At 45.3% G+C, this 18959-nt stretch overlaps 1 protein-coding gene across 1 annotated transcript in view; it reads right to left on the bottom strand.

Annotated features, from left to right (window-relative positions):
• Tbc1d22a (TBC1 domain family member 22A) overlaps positions 1 to 18959 on the bottom strand; it is a 292925-nt gene that overhangs the window by 165874 nt on the left and 108092 nt on the right. Inside the window, exon 8 of the mRNA XM_038342834.2 lies at positions 9403 to 9517. Within this exon, the coding sequence (XP_038198762.1) occupies positions 9403 to 9517 (115 nt within the window). The remainder of the gene's footprint in view (positions 1 to 9402; positions 9518 to 18959) is intronic.

Here is an 18959-nt window from a genome sequence, read left to right as displayed (position 1 = left end):
GAACATGAGAAAGGGAACAAAAAGAATAAAAGACTGGGAGGATCAGAGAGGAACTGTGAGGTGCTGCCTTCTGGACACGGAGGGATTGTGCCCAGGAATTCACAGCAGCAGCACCGGCCTCCACAGAACTTGCAGTTTTATGCCACGGATGGAAGAAGAATTTCACGAGGCTCACCCACCTTCCCTGCTGTATGAAACAGAGTCTTATAAGACCTAAGCCTCCCTAAAGAACTATGGGTAACTGATGGTTGCTGAGAAGGAGAAGTCATATCTCTCAGGGGTACACCTACTGCTACACTGCCCTTGCTCAAGTAGAAAAACCCCAATCCATGCTCATGCAGGTAACCCTAACTAAATGCAATAGTATGCATATATACACAAACACCCACATACACACACACATACACATACATACACGTGCACACAGAAAATCAGGAAATAGGAAGAAGGAATTTGGTGGTGGAAGGAAATGAAGAAGATAAGTGGGGGAACTTGGATCAAAGAACATTTTATGTGTGTATAAAGTTGTGAAAAAAATGAATTTTTAAAAGAAAATGACCCCACTTTGATAGACTTCAAAAATGGCCAGAGTCGGGAGTTCACGTAAGATTTTGCTAGTTTGCTTTTTTGTTAGGAACTTTACTTCCACTTTGTTGAAACAGAAAACACATGTTTGTAGGAAAGAAACACAGGTAGCAAAAGACAAGGGCTGCCACCAAGCACTGCTTACCAACATTGCTCCCAAATACGAGAACAAGAGGGAAGACACAAAGCAAGCTTCAAACCATGTGCTCAGTACCTCCTGGAAAAGGAAGACGTCAGGCCTGGAAAGAATTGCTGGTACCCATACAAAGTCCAGCAGGCAGCTCCTCTCTCAGATGCCCTCCCAGGTTCAGCCACTTCAAGCCTTCACAGAGAATGCTGCCTTGGAGAGGAGGAAGGAAGGGCTCCCTCTGAACTGAGCGTGAAGAAGACACTTCTGGTGTAGCAAGGAGTACTGCACAAACCCCACAGACAGTTGTGATTCCAGCCTAGGAGTGCTATAAAATAAAAAGTCACGCCAGAAATGTCGGTCCCGTTCGATGTGCTTCCCGTCCTGTGTCCCACTGAGGTAACTGAAGCTTGAGTTCCCCCACCCTCAGGCCACACCAGGGCTCAATGTATCTCAGCAGCCTCGGGAAGTTGCAAGAGCTCATGGTGCCCCACGTGTTCAACTAGGAAGGGGGTGCATGGCCCAGGCTTTCACGGATCCAGGCTACAGAGTAATTAAGCACTTAGCACAGCATCTGACAAAGTGAGCTCATTAATAACGGCAGTTAAGGCTCCATCCAACTAGCAGAGCACTTACACCTTCAATAATCTCACAAATGGCTGCGTACATAAGCCAGAAACGAAGCCTTATAACACCAGAGTAAGAATTCCATAATAATTTATCAGTATGCTGGCAGACATATGTCTTCTCAGGTTGTCAGTTAAAACATAAAGTGAACACAGCAAAAGGCCCTCATAACTCAGTGGAATGTCTATGACCCAACACAAACAACACACAGCACATGGGGAAGCAGCAAGCAAGGCCACACCTCAGGTGAAGCTGTTAGCAGCTCCTGGGTAGTCACTATAGGCTCCAAGTCAGGTCCAGGAGACAGGCCATGAAACCTCTGCAAGTACAGGTCAAGATCAAGCCTGAGGACAGACATCTTCCTAAGAAGGACCACCCTAGCTTCCTTTCCAGAGACATCCATCAGAGATACACAATGCAACTGAGACTGAGGCCACATCACTACAAAGCTGCCCACACTGGCCACCCTTCTTCTGCCTTCCGTGAGCACAGTACTCATGTGCCACACCCAAAAGACTGTCAGTGAGATGCTCGCTTGCCACACAAGCGACTGCAGCCACGAGGTTCCAAACCCCCTACTGTTTTGCTATGCATGTGCACACACACACACACACACACACACACAGAGAGAGAGAGAGAGAGAGAGAGAGAGAGAGAGAGAGAGAGAGAGAGAGAGAGAGAGAGAGAGAGAGAGATGAGCTCTCTCCAGCCAATCATGTTAGATCACAGCAAAGACAAGGGGAAATGGAAGCCCCTCACAGAACTGATGAAAATATGTATTCCATCATCTTTACAGTGTACTTACTGCCCAGTAAATGCTGTCAAGATGTAAAAACTGGCAGCAGACGTTGATTCAGTGGCACCTCTTCCAAGAATGAGTCAGTCATTCTTGGTGCCTCTGATGCTATAATGAAAAATAGTAGAACTGCAACCGAGAATACGCTTACTCAAACGATGCATGAATTATCAGCAACAGGAAAAGGGAAAGGCTATGCATGTGTCAGTCAGCACGAAACTGCAACACCACACTGTCTCCTCGCAAATGAGGTGCTCCATCTTATTCTTGAGATACAATCCAAATACCACACAATTCAGCCGTTTAAAGGTATCCTTACTATACATACTAAATTAAACAATCGCAATCACCATCTAATGTAACATGTTACACCTCCAGAAAAAAACCCTGTACTCATTCCCAGGCAATCCCCACACCCACATTTCTGTTGCTGGGACCCAGTGCCTGGCAAGAAGAAACAAAGGGGTTTGTCCTGGCTAAGTCTAAGTGCAGAGCAGTATGGCATGGGAGACATTGTGGCAGGAGGGCGAGCTTGCTGGTCACATTGTACCGGTCAGAAAGCAGACATCAGATGAGGGTGGGGAGGGGTGGAGACACAAAATTTCAAAGCCTGACATGGGTGACCACTTCCTTTAGACGTACTCCACATCATAAGGGGTCCATAACAGTACCAGCAGCTGGGAGCAAGTGCCCAAGCACGTGAGCTGGGGGGCGGGGGGCAGTACACATTCAGACCACAGCACTTGTTACTGCCATCCTGTCTATGGGGGTAGGAAGAACTGGCTCACATTGTCTTCCCTGGTGACTAACGATAGTGAATATTTCCATGCGTTTTTATTGGCCGTTCGCGTATCGTCTCTGGAGAAATGTCCACTAAAAACCTTTGCCCTCTTTGAAGCACATCATCTTACCGAGTTATAAGGGTCTCTGTACACACCAGATATTTCAGCATACTTATAATTTGCATACACTTCCCCATTCTTAGGTTTGTGGTCTTACACTTAAGGGAGCCATTTACAATACAAACGTTTTCATTTGAGGAAGCCTGGGTTTTGCTTTTGTCTCTTTTGCTTCTGGCATGGTATCTGAGAAAAGATGGTCTAACCCAGGTCATGATACCTGGTTTCTCTTCTCCATCATCTCATAAACCCTTTTTCTTTTTAAATTTTTGAACCAGGATATCACTATGTAGCTGAGGCTGGCCTTGAACCCCTGAGTTCTGGCATTAAAGATGTGCACCACCATGCCTGGCTTCTCGAGAACTCTTAGACATGGGTCTGTGGTTCACTTAATGTCACGTGAGAGCCAGGCAACGCTTTACTCCTTTCCATGATGCTATCTAGCTGTCCTAATATGGCAATTCCTTTTAGCACTCATTTGTAAATGTTTTTATCTCAAAAGGGTTAGGCAACATTGGGTTTTGTCAATATTTTTTTCTATATTAAATGGCATAATCACTTGGTTTTAGTCTTTAATCTGTAGATAAAGGATATTATATTGATTTTCATACACTAAAGCATTCTTGAAGTCATGGAGTAAATTCTACTTCTCACAATACAGAATCCCTTTATCCACTTTGCTACACCTGGCTTGCTAGCATTTGTTAAGGAATCTCAGCGTGTAGTTTTCTTCCTGCAGGGTCTCCCATCTGGTTCTGCTCCTGGGGCAACAATGACCCTGCATGATGAGTATAAAAATGTTCCTCCCTCTTCCGTTGGAAAAACTTCAGGGTGCAGTCACATTAACTCTTTTCACACATGTGGCCTGGGCATTATGGAGCTGTTTTAGATATTACTAATCCAATCTCATACATGCATAAGATATAGATCTATATTATACCTATAAACACGTGGAGGGAGGGGAAGAAACTAATTTCCAGGAACTGGCCCACAGGACTGTGGAGAACAGCAAATCTGAAATCTGCAGGTAAGTAGGGCAGACCAAAATCTAGCAACTCAACCACAGGCTACACATGTAAGGAATCCCTGCTTCCTCCGGGTGCCACGCTTTCTGGTCACTGCCTTCAAGTGACTAGGAGGAGGCGCACTTATACATTGGGGGTTGTCTGCTCAACTCAAAGGCAACTCATTTAAATGTCACTCACAATTTCACATCTGCAGCAACCACACTGGTGTCTGACCATCAGCCTGCCTGGATATACAGAATCAGTTAGCACAGCCTGGAAACCAGTGCCTTCTGTGAAATCCCTCCGTTCTGTACTTATTTAGTGGGTTACTCATGAAATCCCTTGGTGCTCTGCATTTCTGAAATTATCGGTGTCAAATGCTTGAGTGTCTCCCTCTTTCCCTTCCTCCCTTCCTCCAACCCGCTCAATGCAGACTTCCTCTCTTCTGCTCTACATTTCATTTATTTCTCTTCTATTCTGGCACACCCCTCCCCGTCTTCTGTTTGTTATTCCAGTGTCAGCAATCAACTTCAACAGCTTGAGAGCACTTCTTAGTGCAGTCAGTTACTAGGGGTCTCCACTGGCTCTAACCCGCCTGCACCTGCAGGTTCTGTGCTTCATGTTTACCTTCTTCGTCTCACAGGGGCTCCTCATGCCCGTTTTGAGTTCTAAAATTTCCAGTTTTTTCAGATGGTCACTGATTTCCATTCTGATGCTACAGTCTAGAACACAGCATGCCTGATTCACGAGGTTCCTCTCAGTGTTAGCACCTGTCTAGCATGGAGCAAGCGCCCTGTGCCCTGGAAATGAGCATGTCCTTTGTGCTGCCGGGCACAGTGACCAGCAGACGGCTGAGAAGTGGATGATCCTCACTGGTTCTCCATCTTCCAAACCTTCACTGGTCTTCCGCTGAGTTTCTCTACCCATTAGTATAACTATTAATTACATAACCAATTTTTAAACATTTCTTTTCAAATGTTGGATGGCTTTGCAAATACTAGAATAGTAAAAAGAAAACAATCCTGGAATATGCACACACAACAACATGGCTACCATGTACAACAGTGCCCTGACAAGACCTAAGAAAACTCCGCACCTCCCAGTGACATCTCCCGGCCCATGTGGCCACACTGTGACCGGATTTGTTTTCCAATGTGTCAGCAGAAGTGCCCTGCTCTGGCATTTTGAAAATGCTTGTAAATTTATAGGCACTGGGACTCTGCAAGCCAGGACAGCTGTGTCAGTCACTCTAGGCCACTCACACCGTCTCCACTTCCTCCTGGATGACAGCTGCCATAGGAACTGCACTGTACACAGCACTCTGGATTTTGCATCTGCAGGCTTGGAAACAACCTGTGGATGGCAGCAGCGTTTCCCCACTGCAGGAAGCCGGGCAGATGAATGTAGCTGCCGTCCAGGCTCCACCCCACACGCACAGTGAGGTAAGAGTGAGGCCCACACATAGCACACTGCTAAATCTGACTCTGAATGAGATTCGAACAGCACTTCATCCTCTCACGGTTCCTCAGAGCCTGACTTCTGTGGTAACACAAACTGGAGGGCAACCAGCTAGTGTCCAGCTGTCCAGTAAAATGTGCTTCCTGTGCCAGCAAACTGGGTACAGCCCAGCAGCTCCACCTACGTCAACCATGGTCAGGAACATCCTCTCCAGAAAGCAATGTTAAGAGCAAGCTGTACTTCTGAAGTTCTGACTTACACAGGAAACACAGAAATAAACATTCTTAATGCTCATAGGAAAATGCATTGTTTGTTCCAGTCCCCTGCCATGTTTGCTTTCAGAGTAATTTATGGGAAGATGACATACAGAATCAAATCAACCTGAGATTAAACCTCCTGAGCAAGAATCCACTGTGAGATAGTCTTCATCGAGAAGAACAGCCATCGTCATTCTTCCTGTGCAGCCAACGAACATTCAATTACCCTGAGGTATCAGCCCAAAGTGCCTGGTCAAAATTGTTTCTAAATTGAAATAGCGGAGATGCGTGGGGGGAATGCATCTTTGTTGTTTTTTTCCCTATGCTCAAAATATTTATTTAAACTAAAATACATACTCTGCTGAAAATGTGTGATTCTAGATGATGGAATAATGTTTCTTAATTTTAAGCCAAATTTAACATTCTTGGACAGAATATGATAGTGGCTGTTTGAAAAGTACAGGATTTACTTAAAAATTATATTGGGGGGGAGCTTTAAAAAATCCAATCCCAGCAGGATGAGCTCATGAATTACATGACGTTATCTCGCTGACAACCACATGCAGGAGGCAGGGATGAGGCTCAGAAAGATGTCTCAATACAATAGAGGAAGCATATGTTACAGTCATGCAAGAAAAGCAGTAAGAACACAGTGTGCTGCCAACTGCACAAATACAGGTGTGCAGAAGAGGACTCAGAGGGAGCACCAAAATCGCTGTCACCCACAAGTGACCACAGGCTTCATAACTGCCCTCCTCCCATCTGCTAACCTTTACTGTGTCCCAGGAACCCAAGTGACCCCTCAGCAACTAGAGGATGGAATCCCAGAAGAGTAAACCAACAAGGGGAGGTCGAGGGTTCCCACCTCTCCTTTCCCCATTATCTGTACTTCCCAAAAGTGGCAACACTCTCTTACATGGATTTAACAGTCTGGCTCTTAACTGCACAACAGAGAAACATCATAGGGATACAATCCAGATGAATTTGCCAAACTCCTACTCTGCAACATGACACAGCCACGAGACAGTCCTAAGTTCAAGGAAAATGCAGACACCCAGGAGGGCTCATATAAACTGAGTCATAGTAGCCAAAGGGTTCACCTGCTTGCCTGTCTCCCACCTGGGCCCATTCTCTATGACCCCTATCCTCTTTCCTTGAAGGTGATGTAGAGCCTCCCCCGTCCTTGCCCCTAAGACCTGCTCTTCTCAGGGCTGGTCCAGAGCAGTGATTTCCTGTTCTCAAAACTTCTGACACAGCCCATGCACATTCCTTTTCTCGGAGCCTGCAGGAGTGCCTACCCAGGTCTGCAAATCTGGGTCATCCTCAATCTCCGGCCAACAACAGTTCAGAACATTCTCTGTGAGACCAGTCCATCTCTCTAAAGCTCTCCAACTATGCTCCTGCTATGGTCACCAATTCATCTTTCTCGGGCCCAGTTTCTTCTCCACACTGGGCTATTTCTCTACATCCTGTAAATTAAAATATTTTTTTCTCTGTAATCCTGGCTATCCTGAAACTCACTCTGTAAACTACACTGGCCTTGAACTTAGAGATCTGCCTGTCTCTGCCTCCCAAATACTGGGATTAAAGGAATGCACCTCCACTGTCTGGTTTAAAAAAAATAGCTTTAACTTATTTATTTAGTGTGTATACATAAGTTCATATGTGTGTATGTTCATTTGTATCTGTACATATGTATGTCCAAGTGCATACATACATGCGTGTGTGTGTGTGTGTGTGTGTGTGTGTGTGTGTGTGTTCAAGTAGGGATGTGTTTGCACCCAGTTCAGAACTGACTCAGAGCATAGTCCCTACCTCTTCCAATCATTGTTTCTCCTGGACAATTAACACCATGGTCTTCACCATTCACCCTGTCTGCTAATAATCAGGAAATGCATTAAGAAATGCTTGGGTCTTACATAAGTCAGTAGTAAAGCAGTTAAGCAAACATATTTACCACATTAATCAAATGCTCCATTTAACCTGGACCATCAGTCCTCTAAGCATTGTGATTGAACTTCTCCATTAACTGAGGGCCATAGACAGAGGCCCTACTGCTCTAAGGGCCATCAGGAGTACCCTTGTTATCTCTCAGATGTGGCAGGGGAGGACAGAGATGCTAGGGAGTAAGCAGTGGCTCTCCCTCGTTGCTTAGCAATGACCTATGATACAGTCAGCTCACTGGATGTATTTTCATCCCCGGGGTGACCTGTCCTTGAGTGATCCCATCTCTCCAGATGGCCACAAAAGGAAGGATCTAAAGCAGAATGAGAGCTGAAATGCTCCAGTCCATAGCTACATAAAAACAAGTCAGCGCCAGATGAGGAGTGGGCTCGGGGAACAAACAGTGTCAATTTTAAATGCAATGCTCAAGCTGAAGAATGGCCTCACCTTTGTACTCAATTTGTTTTCACAAATGAATCAGAAAGTGTACACATCACTAATCAGCCTTTTTATAAACTTAGAAGTGCTCAGAGCAAGTAATATCATTTTACAGTTTGCTACTCTAATGCAAATGAAAGAAAAGGACGCATGAGCAGGCAAGAGGCCTCAGTGGACAAAGAGGCTTGCTGCCAAGCCTAAAAACCTGGGTCCAGTCCCCAATACCCACATGGGGGAAGGAGAGAAAAGACTTCCACAAATTGCCCTCTGGCCTCCACAGGCATGCTGGGGCATGTATCTACCTACCTCCCTACCTGCCACCCAACCTACCTACACACACATACAAAGCAAGCTCTAATTTTTTTTCAAAGATACAGGACTCAGAGTAATGGTACAGTCTACCCGTCACACAGTTAACAATTTTCATGTAATTCTTCTCATAAAGCAATGCTACTGATGTCAGAATTAGAAAATTCTGAAAAGTCAACAAAAGCATGCCTGGCTCACAGCTTAGACACAAATCACTAAATACTCTTATCACATTAGCCTTACCCATTGAAATGAAGCCCTGAAAGTCAGTGAGCTGAGGGCCACTAGGAAAACCCAAATAGACTCATTTCTCCACTTTAGTATTTTTGATGGGGTATTGTCAGTTGTGAGCATATCTGCAGTGGCTGAGTGTGGATTTCAAAGTGTTTCTTTAAAGCTGGCCTCAAGGATAAGACTGTCCCTCTCTATGATTGTAATGGCTATTCTTGGTTGTCAACTTGACTACATCTGGAATTAACTAAAACTTACAGGCTGTCTGGGCTACTCCTTCTGCTGGCAGCCTATATAAAGGACATGGAAGAAGGAAGCTTTTGCTCTTTGCCTGCTTGCTCTAATTCTTTCTAGCAAGTACATTCCTTCACTGGCCTACTTCAGGATTCCACCACATACTGAAGACCAGTTGAGACATCAGCCTTAGGGACTAAAAAACTACTGGATTCTTGGGCCTTCCACTGGTAGAGAGCCATTTTGGGACTAGTTAGACCACAACCTAAAAACAATTCTAATAAATCATGGATGGATGACAGACAGACAGACTGATTGAATCTATAAGATCTGTCCTTCCACAGAGCCCTGACTAGCACAACTATCACTCATTAGTATTGTGATGCTGAGAGGCATTTTCAGCACTGATATAACTGTGCAGAGAACAGGGCAGATCCACTGAAGCTCACACTGGGCATCCAGGAGGCACAGTGTTGTGGTGTGCGCCTACCTATGTACTCGCAAATGAAGACCACGAAGAACGGAGTGACCAGGTCGTTTATCCCCTGAACGTATCCACTGGCAGGGTGTCGGATAGCCCATATAAACAAGATCCTTTCGAAAATCTGAAAGAAAATGGAATTGGCAGTAAAGCAAGAAATGAACATAGTAAAAATTTACTTAAAATATATGCCATCAATATTTCTCACTGTCTCCAATACTAAGGCACAAAACATAGACAGATATCAATTCCAGTTTCTTTGCAAAAGTCCAATGATCTTAACTTTTATTGGTTCACAGCACCATAGTACTTTACCAATCCCGGAGTTCAGTCCTTCCCCACCATTAGCACTAGGTTCTCTGCTCCCTGGAGACCAGCAGACCACAGGGATGTAGAACAGAGCAGGGCTTGGTAAACAATGGCTCTTTTCTTAGAGATAGATGGGTGGGCAGGTAAGTGGGAAGTGGGAGGAGGTAGAAGGAAGAGAGGGAAGGAGGGATGTAGCATACATGCATGTATCCATTTCTCATGCGCATGTACATGTATCCACGTCTCCACAAGGTAAATAGATTTCTTAATTTCCTAGAAAGTTATCTCCATCCAAGAAGACACATTTAGGCACCCAGCTTCCTGAGCCACAAATGTAATAATTACCCTGGCTTCCTTCTTCCTCAGGACACTCACCTTCGACATCTTCGATGTCATCTTTCAACCCACTCACTCTCCTCCATCTTCACTCTTAAGATTAATCTTATCAAGGTACACCAGAATCACACCACCCAGGCCACCCACACATATGTATGTACATCCCCGCCAAGGCTTAAAGACCTACTGTTGATCCATAAGCATAGTGCCTGCTCTCCCCAAACCAAAAGCCTCTTCTAGCCAGCATCCACATTCTGTAGCGTCCTGAGAACCCAGGAGGTTACCATCTCAGTCCCCACAGCCCTAAGGGCTTCTCCTTGCTTCTAGATAAACTAATTGCTGGTATTTGAGACCAGTCCAAGCATTCCTTTCTGCACTGTCTGCTCCCTGCCCACCTTTTCTATGGAAGAGCCAGTCACATCCTACTTTTTGCCTCTCTGGTCTCCCATCCTTCCACTGTCATTCACTGGTGGCTCCTGCTTAGTACTGGGCTCCAAAGCCAGCCAAGGCCAGGTCTTACTTCTCTGCCCAGACCTCAAACAGGCAAGCGGTAAAGTAACAGCAGTGAAAGAATGCTCACTGACCCTCTAAGCACACCAAATCTTGAAGAGCCAGCACACTCTGGGACATCAGGACCTTCCTACATCACCTGTACCCCTATGTATGACTGGGCTTGGTAGTCTAGAGCCCCAAAACACATCAACCCATGACTTACAGAGGAGAGGCCTAGAGCCCACACAAGCACAGCCTCTGATCCCAAGACATGGAGCTTACCAGTGCAAAATGAGCCTTGAAAGCCAGCCCCACTCCCACACCAGTACACCATCACCCGCTGCTCAAGTAAATAACATGCAAGCACCACCTGTAGCACAGCAGGCGCCAGCTCAATATTTGCTGAATGAGTGACACACTCATGCATATAGATTCATATACATTTTCCATCAGTCAACAGTTTCCTAGAGAGAAATGAATATTTAAACAAGTTCAGAGGCTGGGGCACAGCTCGCTAACCAAGCACTTGCCTAGCATGGGTGAGGGTCCTGCATACAATCACTAGCGCCACTACACAACTAAAATAAAGTAAAAACAAGCTCAGAGGCTGGGAAGACAGCACAGGCACAAAGTGCTACCCTGTAGCATAAGGACCTCAGGTAGGATTCCAAGAATACATATGAAAAGTCAGAGCTGGCTATAATCCCAATCTTAGAGGCAGAGACAGGTGGCAAATCTCTGGAGCTCACTGTCCAGCCTGCCTCGCCAAATCTAAGAGCATCAAGGTTAGTGAGACACACTGGACCGAAAATATAAAAATGAAGGCAACCAAGGAAAGAAAGTCAATGCTGACCTGGGACACATGCACACACAAATCCACACTAACAAATCACAGTACAGGTCCTCAGTGCACAGGGGACTGCCACAGCCAACCAGAAGGAGAGTTCCATCTGTTCACACCCACAGAGGCAACAGGACACATGCTGTGCCCTGACCTCCACACATCATGAAAGGCCTGAGAAGGTCAGGGATAAAGACCTGAGTTGGCCTGGGCTCTAAGACTTAGGCTCTAAGCACCAGCCTCTGTCAGAGGGACTCAAGGTCTATCAGGACCACCCAAGAGTAAGGTGCAGCACCCTCCTGGGGGAACACAGGCACTAAGAGCACAGAGTGTGTGTTGAGGACAGATGAGCCCAACTTGCAATTGGAAGGCCAGTACCCTCCAGTTCCTCTACAGACAGCCAACAGTGCCCCTGAGGGACTCAAATGAGGCCTCTGCCGGCTACTAGTGACCTAGCACACCTCGCCAGTCTTGTACCTGAAAGAGCAGGCTGCACTCCTCAGAAAAATCCAGAAATATTCCAGTTTCTTATGAGCAAAGGCAAGCTCTCAGTCAGCTCAGCTGTCCAAGTCTGATGCTACCAGACCTGTCTCGATGATCTCAAAGACCTAGCTTACTCAGAACCACACGGAACAGAACAGAAACAGGCAGCTAGAGAAGAAGCTAAAGCTCACTTCCAGTCAATGGGCGGTGGCTGGAGCGGAAAAACCAGTCCTGATTCCACAGTCACTTAACAATTCCTGAAAATCTTTTGCCATATCATCTGAAAGTGTTCTGGGGAGTGGGGTCATTCTTCATAGAGCACACAACTTCATGAAAAAAAAAAAACTTGGATTTTTGAGCAATTTGAACAGAAGGGTAGAAGCAATGTGCTCATACTAACAGGAATGTCAGTGGAGGCAGGGTCAGCAAAGAGCATATACAAGTAAGTCATATGAGGCACAGGACATTAACTCATGCTGGAGATGTGGAGAAGCATGATTCACCAAAGGGCATAACAAAGAGAGACCCTTGCTCCATGGATGTGCCTACTATAAATATACTGGTCTGAGAGGCCTTGACCATGGACACTCAAAGACATTATTAGTTCTTAGAGTCTGTTCACCATTCTTGATGACCATGTCTGCTAGAAGAGGACTGCATCAAAAGTAGCACAAACTCTGAACTCTTCCTAAAGGCTCTTTTCTTAAACTTAATAATGAAATGCTCACTATCACACGTTACCCCATGTCTGAAGAAATCAAGTGGCCAAGCTGGGGATATGGCTCAGTAGGTTAAGTTCCTGCTATGTAGGCATGGGGCCCTGAGTTAAGAATTCCAGCACCCACATAAAAGAAGTTGAGCTATGAGGAGCATGAGTAGAACTTCAGCACTGGGAGGGGAGAGGGAGAGAGATGGATAGACCCCTAGCATAGGCTCCAGATTCAGTGAAGCTCTGTCTCAAAACATACAGTGAAGAAGCAACAGAGAAAGATATGCAAACAGCAACCCCTTGCCTCAATACAAACTACATGGGTGAGCATGCATGCATGCATACACATGTATACAAACACATTCAAATACACATGTTCACGTATAGGCGCGCGCGTGCACACACAGAGAGTCTGAGCACACCTGTCCTTACTTGATACGTCTTATCAAACATCCACCATATGCTTCCTATGCAGAACCAAACGTAGCCACTCAACACACATGAGGGAACCAAGATGTTCTGCACACTAAAAGGGAAACAGAGGGTCCGTGAAATGTTGCTGGGTTCTCTGGCAGAAAGAGCAGGGGCAAAGCCGGACAGGCCAGACCTTTCCCTGGGGATGAGCAGGATGGTAAGTGTTGAACGGCCGGCCCAGCAGCCGCCCTCCCCCATTTGGCCACCAGAGAGAAACACAACCCACTGAGTCAGGAGTCTGTCATAGCAGGATCTCAGTTAATGGTATCAAGCAGGGACTTATATAGGGTTTTGATGGGGGTGTAGAAGTCTGGGATGGACCGAGGCAGAACCTTAAGGCCAATGATATTCTGCCACATTAGCAGTGGCTGGGCAGAGGCAGGACTAGGTTGAGTAGCCAGAGACAGGTCTCCAAACTCGAGCTAGGCTCAAGAAGTTATACTAGGCCTCACCAAACTCAAGTTAGGCTTAGGAAGTTACACTGGGCCTCATGCTCAGGACTCATGAGGCCCAACAAAAAAATGTCACTTTGCTCAAGATTCCATATCAAACCTGGTGTCAGAAATGTAAAAATTAATTAATTAAAATAAAATAAATTAAAAAAATAAATCCTGCCACCACAGCACACACTACCACCAAAGTCTCTCTGAGAGGGGAACAGCCCATGCCAGGAAGACCTGTGGGGCTCTCATACTTTAAACTCCAACAGCACAGAATACTACGGAGAAAAGCCAGTCCTAACACCTGCTGAATGAAACTAAACAGAGGTGGAGAATACACTGATGGTCTGGAGAGCCAGCTCGGGACTACAGGAGCTGTTACTCCTGCAGAGGACCAAGTTCGGTTTCCAGCACCCATGTCAGGCACGTCACAAAAGCCTCTAACTCCAATTCCAAGGAGTCTGATGTCCTCTTCTGACCTCCATGGGCACCTGAACACACATGGCATCAATTCACACAGACACACACATAAACAAAATATAAATAAATCTTTAAAAAGTAAAAGCCTATAACAAGCCTGAAGTGTGTCTCAAAAAGACAACCATATTGTCGCATGAGGGACACACTGTGAATCAAGATTCCAACTGCACTGTGTCCCTAGCACTTTCTACATTGGCAATGGCATTAACCCTAGTATTAACACTCTATATATTGACAGTAAAACAGTAAGACAATGAAATTGAATTTTTAAAAGATACTGTAAGACTGTGTCTGAGCACATTTCACAGGCTGTCAAGGTACAACTCTCAAGTTAAAGAGCAGTGAGGCTGAAGAAATGATTCCAGTAAGGAGAGCAGCAGCTGCTCTCAGAGGACCTGGCAACTCACAGTCATCTGAAACTCCAGAGCCAAGATGATCTCACACCATCGTCTGGCCTCTATGAACACAGGCATACACATGGTGCACAGACACAGATGCATGCAAAACACATTTATACATCAAATGAATAAGTAAATAAAAAATAAGAAAAGTGTAAGAAACTTTTTTTAAATATAAAGACAAGGGGAGCTAGAGAGATAGCTCAGTGGGTAAGAGTACTTGCTGCTCTTCCAGAGGACCCACATGGTAGCTGACAATTGTAGATAATTCTAGGTCCAAGAGATCTGCCATCCTCTTCCAGCCTCATCAGGCTTCTGCATGTACGTGGTGTAGGTAAATATGCATATATATAAAATAAAAATTAATCTTTTAAAAATAAAGGCAAAGACTAAGTAAACACACACACACATAAAAAAATACTAGTTCCCTCCAAACTAATCAACAGATGCAACTCAAGTTGTGAAAGTCTACAACGCCTAGCCAGCTGACCTTAACACACAAGGAAAGGTAGACACAATCAAGGAACAGAACCAGGCGTAGGTGGCCTGGACCTAGCCCTCAAGACTCAAGGCAGCAATAATCAAGGGCAAGTCAGAACAAAGAAGACAGACAACCAAGGGAGCCAAGGCCAGGTGAAGGAGTCCCAGCACATTGGAAATCCTGACAGACAGCAAACAGGTGGTTGCTGGTAGCCAGGGCCACAACTGGCTCTCCACATAGGAAACGTTTCAGAAATGCACATGTAGAAGGACAAGCCAGAAGCAAAGGAACAATGATGGAGCCATCACAATACCTGAGCCAAAATACACTACAGAAACACAGTAAGAAACAACAGCAGACACCCAGACCAAGGGAATGGAACCCAAGACACAGAAACAAGCTCACAGCTACACCTGACTTTCCATAGGTGCCAAAGCATACACTGAAGGAAACACAGCCTTTTCTAAACCACTAGAGGAAAATGACTTAGATTCTATCTCTCAAAAATCAATTCAAAACAGATGACGGACTTTAATAAGACCTCAAACTTTGAAGCTGAGAGGAAAAGATAGGAATAGGACTTCAGTGGTCTGGGAAACTCCAGCAAGAACTGACAGATGAGATTGTATGAGACAAGAGTGCAGAGACGGCATGCAGAATGGAGGGAGCAATTTGTCATCTGACAGGCGGTTGATATCTAGAATCTACCAAAACCACAAAAAGCTGAACACCGAAACCTCATCCCATCAATAGACAGGCAAATGAACTGACCACACAAGTCTCTAAAAGGGAAATACATAGAGTCAATTAATACATTAACAAGTTTTCAGCAGCCTTAGCTATAAGGGAAATAACAAATCCAAACTTCATTGAAAGCCTATCTCACTCCAAAACGAGAGGCCATCCTTCAAACAATAACTAACACTAGTGGGAAGGAGACACCTTACCCCACAGCTGGGGGAATGTAAACAGGTGCAGCCCCTAGGAAATCAGTATAGCGAGTCCTTAACACACCCAAAACAGAACTGCCATATGATCTTCCTACACCATTTCTGGGTATTTAGCTGGAGAGAATTAAGTATGGTTATGCAAGGCTATGCACAACAGCCAAATCCATTAACAAATGAATGGATAAAGAAAATGTGGTAGCTAGGCAGTGGTGGCACATGCCTTTAATCCCAGCACTCAGAAGGCAGAGGCAGGTGGATCTCTGTGAGTTCAAAGCCAGCCTGGTCTGCAAAGCTACAGAAAGAAACCCTGTCTTGAAAAATAAAAAAAAAAAATGAGAGAAAGAAAGAAAATGTGGTATATGTGGTGAATGTAGATAATCAAGTTTTATTCAGCTATAAAAGATGAAATTCTGCCATCTACAGGAAAATGGATGGAACTGAAGTGCATCATGTTAAGTGAAATAAACTAGATTTGGATGATTATTATGTTTCTCTTATATGCAGAATATGGTCTGAGTGTATGTGTTCGTGTATGTGTGTATACATGAGGGGGGAGGAAGAGGGGGAGAGGGAAAGAGAGAAGGAAGGAGAAGGAGAGAGAACTAGAAAAGACTACTTAGGTTTCAGGAAAGGAACAAGTGGCAAGTGAGCAAGGCAGAAGAAAGGATAATTAATGGCAGGAACACAAGCAAAGTACATGCATGTGTAAAATGTTTTAATGAAATCCATTATATTGTATGATTAGCTTTTTTAAAATGACACCATTAGGGAATAGGGGACACATAGATATGTAATAGTCAGGTAAATCCATTTAAAGTACTTTATGTATGAACAAAAACACCCTTATGAAACACACTAGCTAACACCATCTGTCAACATCTACTACTATAAAGGACAGGCATGCTCAGGGGTGTGCTGCCCAAGGAGCACTACACATGAGCACACTGCTAGGACCATCTATCAATGCCTACCATAATGAGTAGCAGTCCATACATATGTCACATGGCAAAGTCATGACAAAGAACTAGAGAGCCACCATTATCCCAGGGGTTACTTATATCATATAGAGGAGCTTGCGGAAAAAGAAGGAACTTCAAAGACACCAACACCATTCTCTGTCTTGGGCCTGACAGTGGGGACTTGAAATTAAAAATTAAATTAAATCTTAGGTTTCTTTAACTTGGGCATATATGTTAAAGGCAGCCAGTCTTCTGCTCTGATGTTTTTGCCATAAAAATCAAGAAGAGGAATGATTGATAGACCAACTCTTATCTGACAGACACCAGAAAAGTTTGATGGACTGATTCAATAGCAAGTAAAATTTCCTGGACTCTTAAACTGTGGCCCCATTTGTGAATTAAAAATAAAAATAAAAAATAAAAAAAGGAACCATGATACCAAGTGTAGTGGTTTGAACAAGAATGGCTCATATATTTGAATGTGTAGTTCCCAGTTGGGGACTGTTTGAGAAGAACTAGGACATGTGACTTTGTTGAAGAAGGGGTGTCACTAGGGAAGTGTGTCACTAGGGGTGGGCTCTGAGGTTTCAAAAGCCCACATCAGGCTCAGTCTCACCTCTCTCTCTGCTTGCAACTTTTGATCAGATGTCAGCTCTCAGCCACTGCTCCAGCACCATGCCTGCCTGTCTACTGCCATGTTCTCCACCACAATGATCGTGGACTCACCCTGTTGAAACTGTACGCAAGCCCCCAAGTAAATGCTTTCTTCAATAAGTTGAGTTGGTCACGGCGTCTCCTCATAGCAACAGAACCATAACTGAGACATCAAGTAAAGTGACAAGGAGCAAAACAGATGTGGGAGACACATCAGCCTCAGCACTGCCAGGCTGTGGGAATGCCAGTGTTGCTATCCTTGCTCTAAATGCACAGTAGGGGGGAGGAAAACCTGTACGAAGAATCAGGGCGCAGGGAGAAGGGCGGGCAGCTTCTCCCTGGCAGAGCCTGCAGACCAAGGACAGAGTAACAGCAAGGTGGCTCCCACTCAGCATCTCAGCACAGCTCCTGGTGACGAGGACAGTAAACATCAGATGAGGGCAGGGACACTGCAGCACAGTCATGACAAGGAGGGAACAGGGGGCTGCTGCCAGGCCCCAGAGTCCTTTCAGTCACCTGGCAAGCACAGGTGCACCAGCAACAGCGGCTACAGAGCAGAGAACAGCACCTGTCCCCAGCCTCCACCCCCACCCCAAGCACACGAGGCATATGGGGACCAGGATCTGGACCTAGGCATACTGCCACCCCAACTCATAAAACATTCGATGTCTGACAGAAGAGGCTGATGCTCCACTGAGACCTGAGTTCGAAAAACATCCCTTCTTTCCCAGTCACAGGAAGTTCCTAGGTCCACTCAGAGTTGCGGGTCAAAGCTTGGGTTTCCCGGCCTATGTGGTTCACTACACTGGGTCTGTTCAGGTGTAACAAGGCATCGTGTCCCAGCAGCAACCTGGGAGCAGTCTCTTACTTTTTCTTACTCTGGCTGCTCTAAGAAGGACAGACAACAGGACGGCTGTGGAGGAAAGGCCCCTGCGCAAATACTGAACTTGCCAACATCTGCACTTGAATACGGATCTTCAACAAACACACAGGTCTAGCCGCAATAGTTGAGTGCCACAGGTCATCTTAGATGGACTTCATTCAACAAAATGGGCAGGAACCAAGAGTGAAAGGTGGCTAACTTTTCTTTCAAGTATCAATACTGGAGTTTTGAGGAGAAAAAATAAGCCTGATTTCAGAAAACACCCCTGAGCCCCACCAAGCTGCCATGTGAAATTCTGTTCTCAGGACGCTGCTTCATTTTCCCATCTCTGTCCAGTGAAGTAACTCCATGTCACCAAACTAAGTCACTGGGCACAAGCAGTACCACACTGCCAACTCATATGACTTCAAAGGGATGTGCCTGCTCTTCCTATCTGTGTCTTATTAAGTCCCTGCTAGTGGGATGCAAATGTGAGCAAGAGCACCAAGCAGCTGCTTGGACTCTGAGGTTAAAGTCAAGTGCACAGTGGCAACCAGCCGTCCGACAAACAACTAGCTCTGAGGACGCTAATCAACTTCTATCTCATGAAGCTACCATGTCAATAGATTTGCTGTCACCATGGATATAGCCCAACTTCAGAGGTGCCAGAAATCTAATTGGCTCCTGAAAACTGGCCA

The sequence above is a fragment of the Arvicola amphibius genome, chromosome 9 (assembly GCF_903992535.2).
Source record: "Arvicola amphibius chromosome 9, mArvAmp1.2, whole genome shotgun sequence".
NCBI classification, from domain to species: Eukaryota; Metazoa; Chordata; class Mammalia; order Rodentia; family Cricetidae; genus Arvicola; species Arvicola amphibius.
Note: the sequence above shows the minus strand (reverse complement) of the source record. Positions and strands in the feature narration are given on the sequence as shown.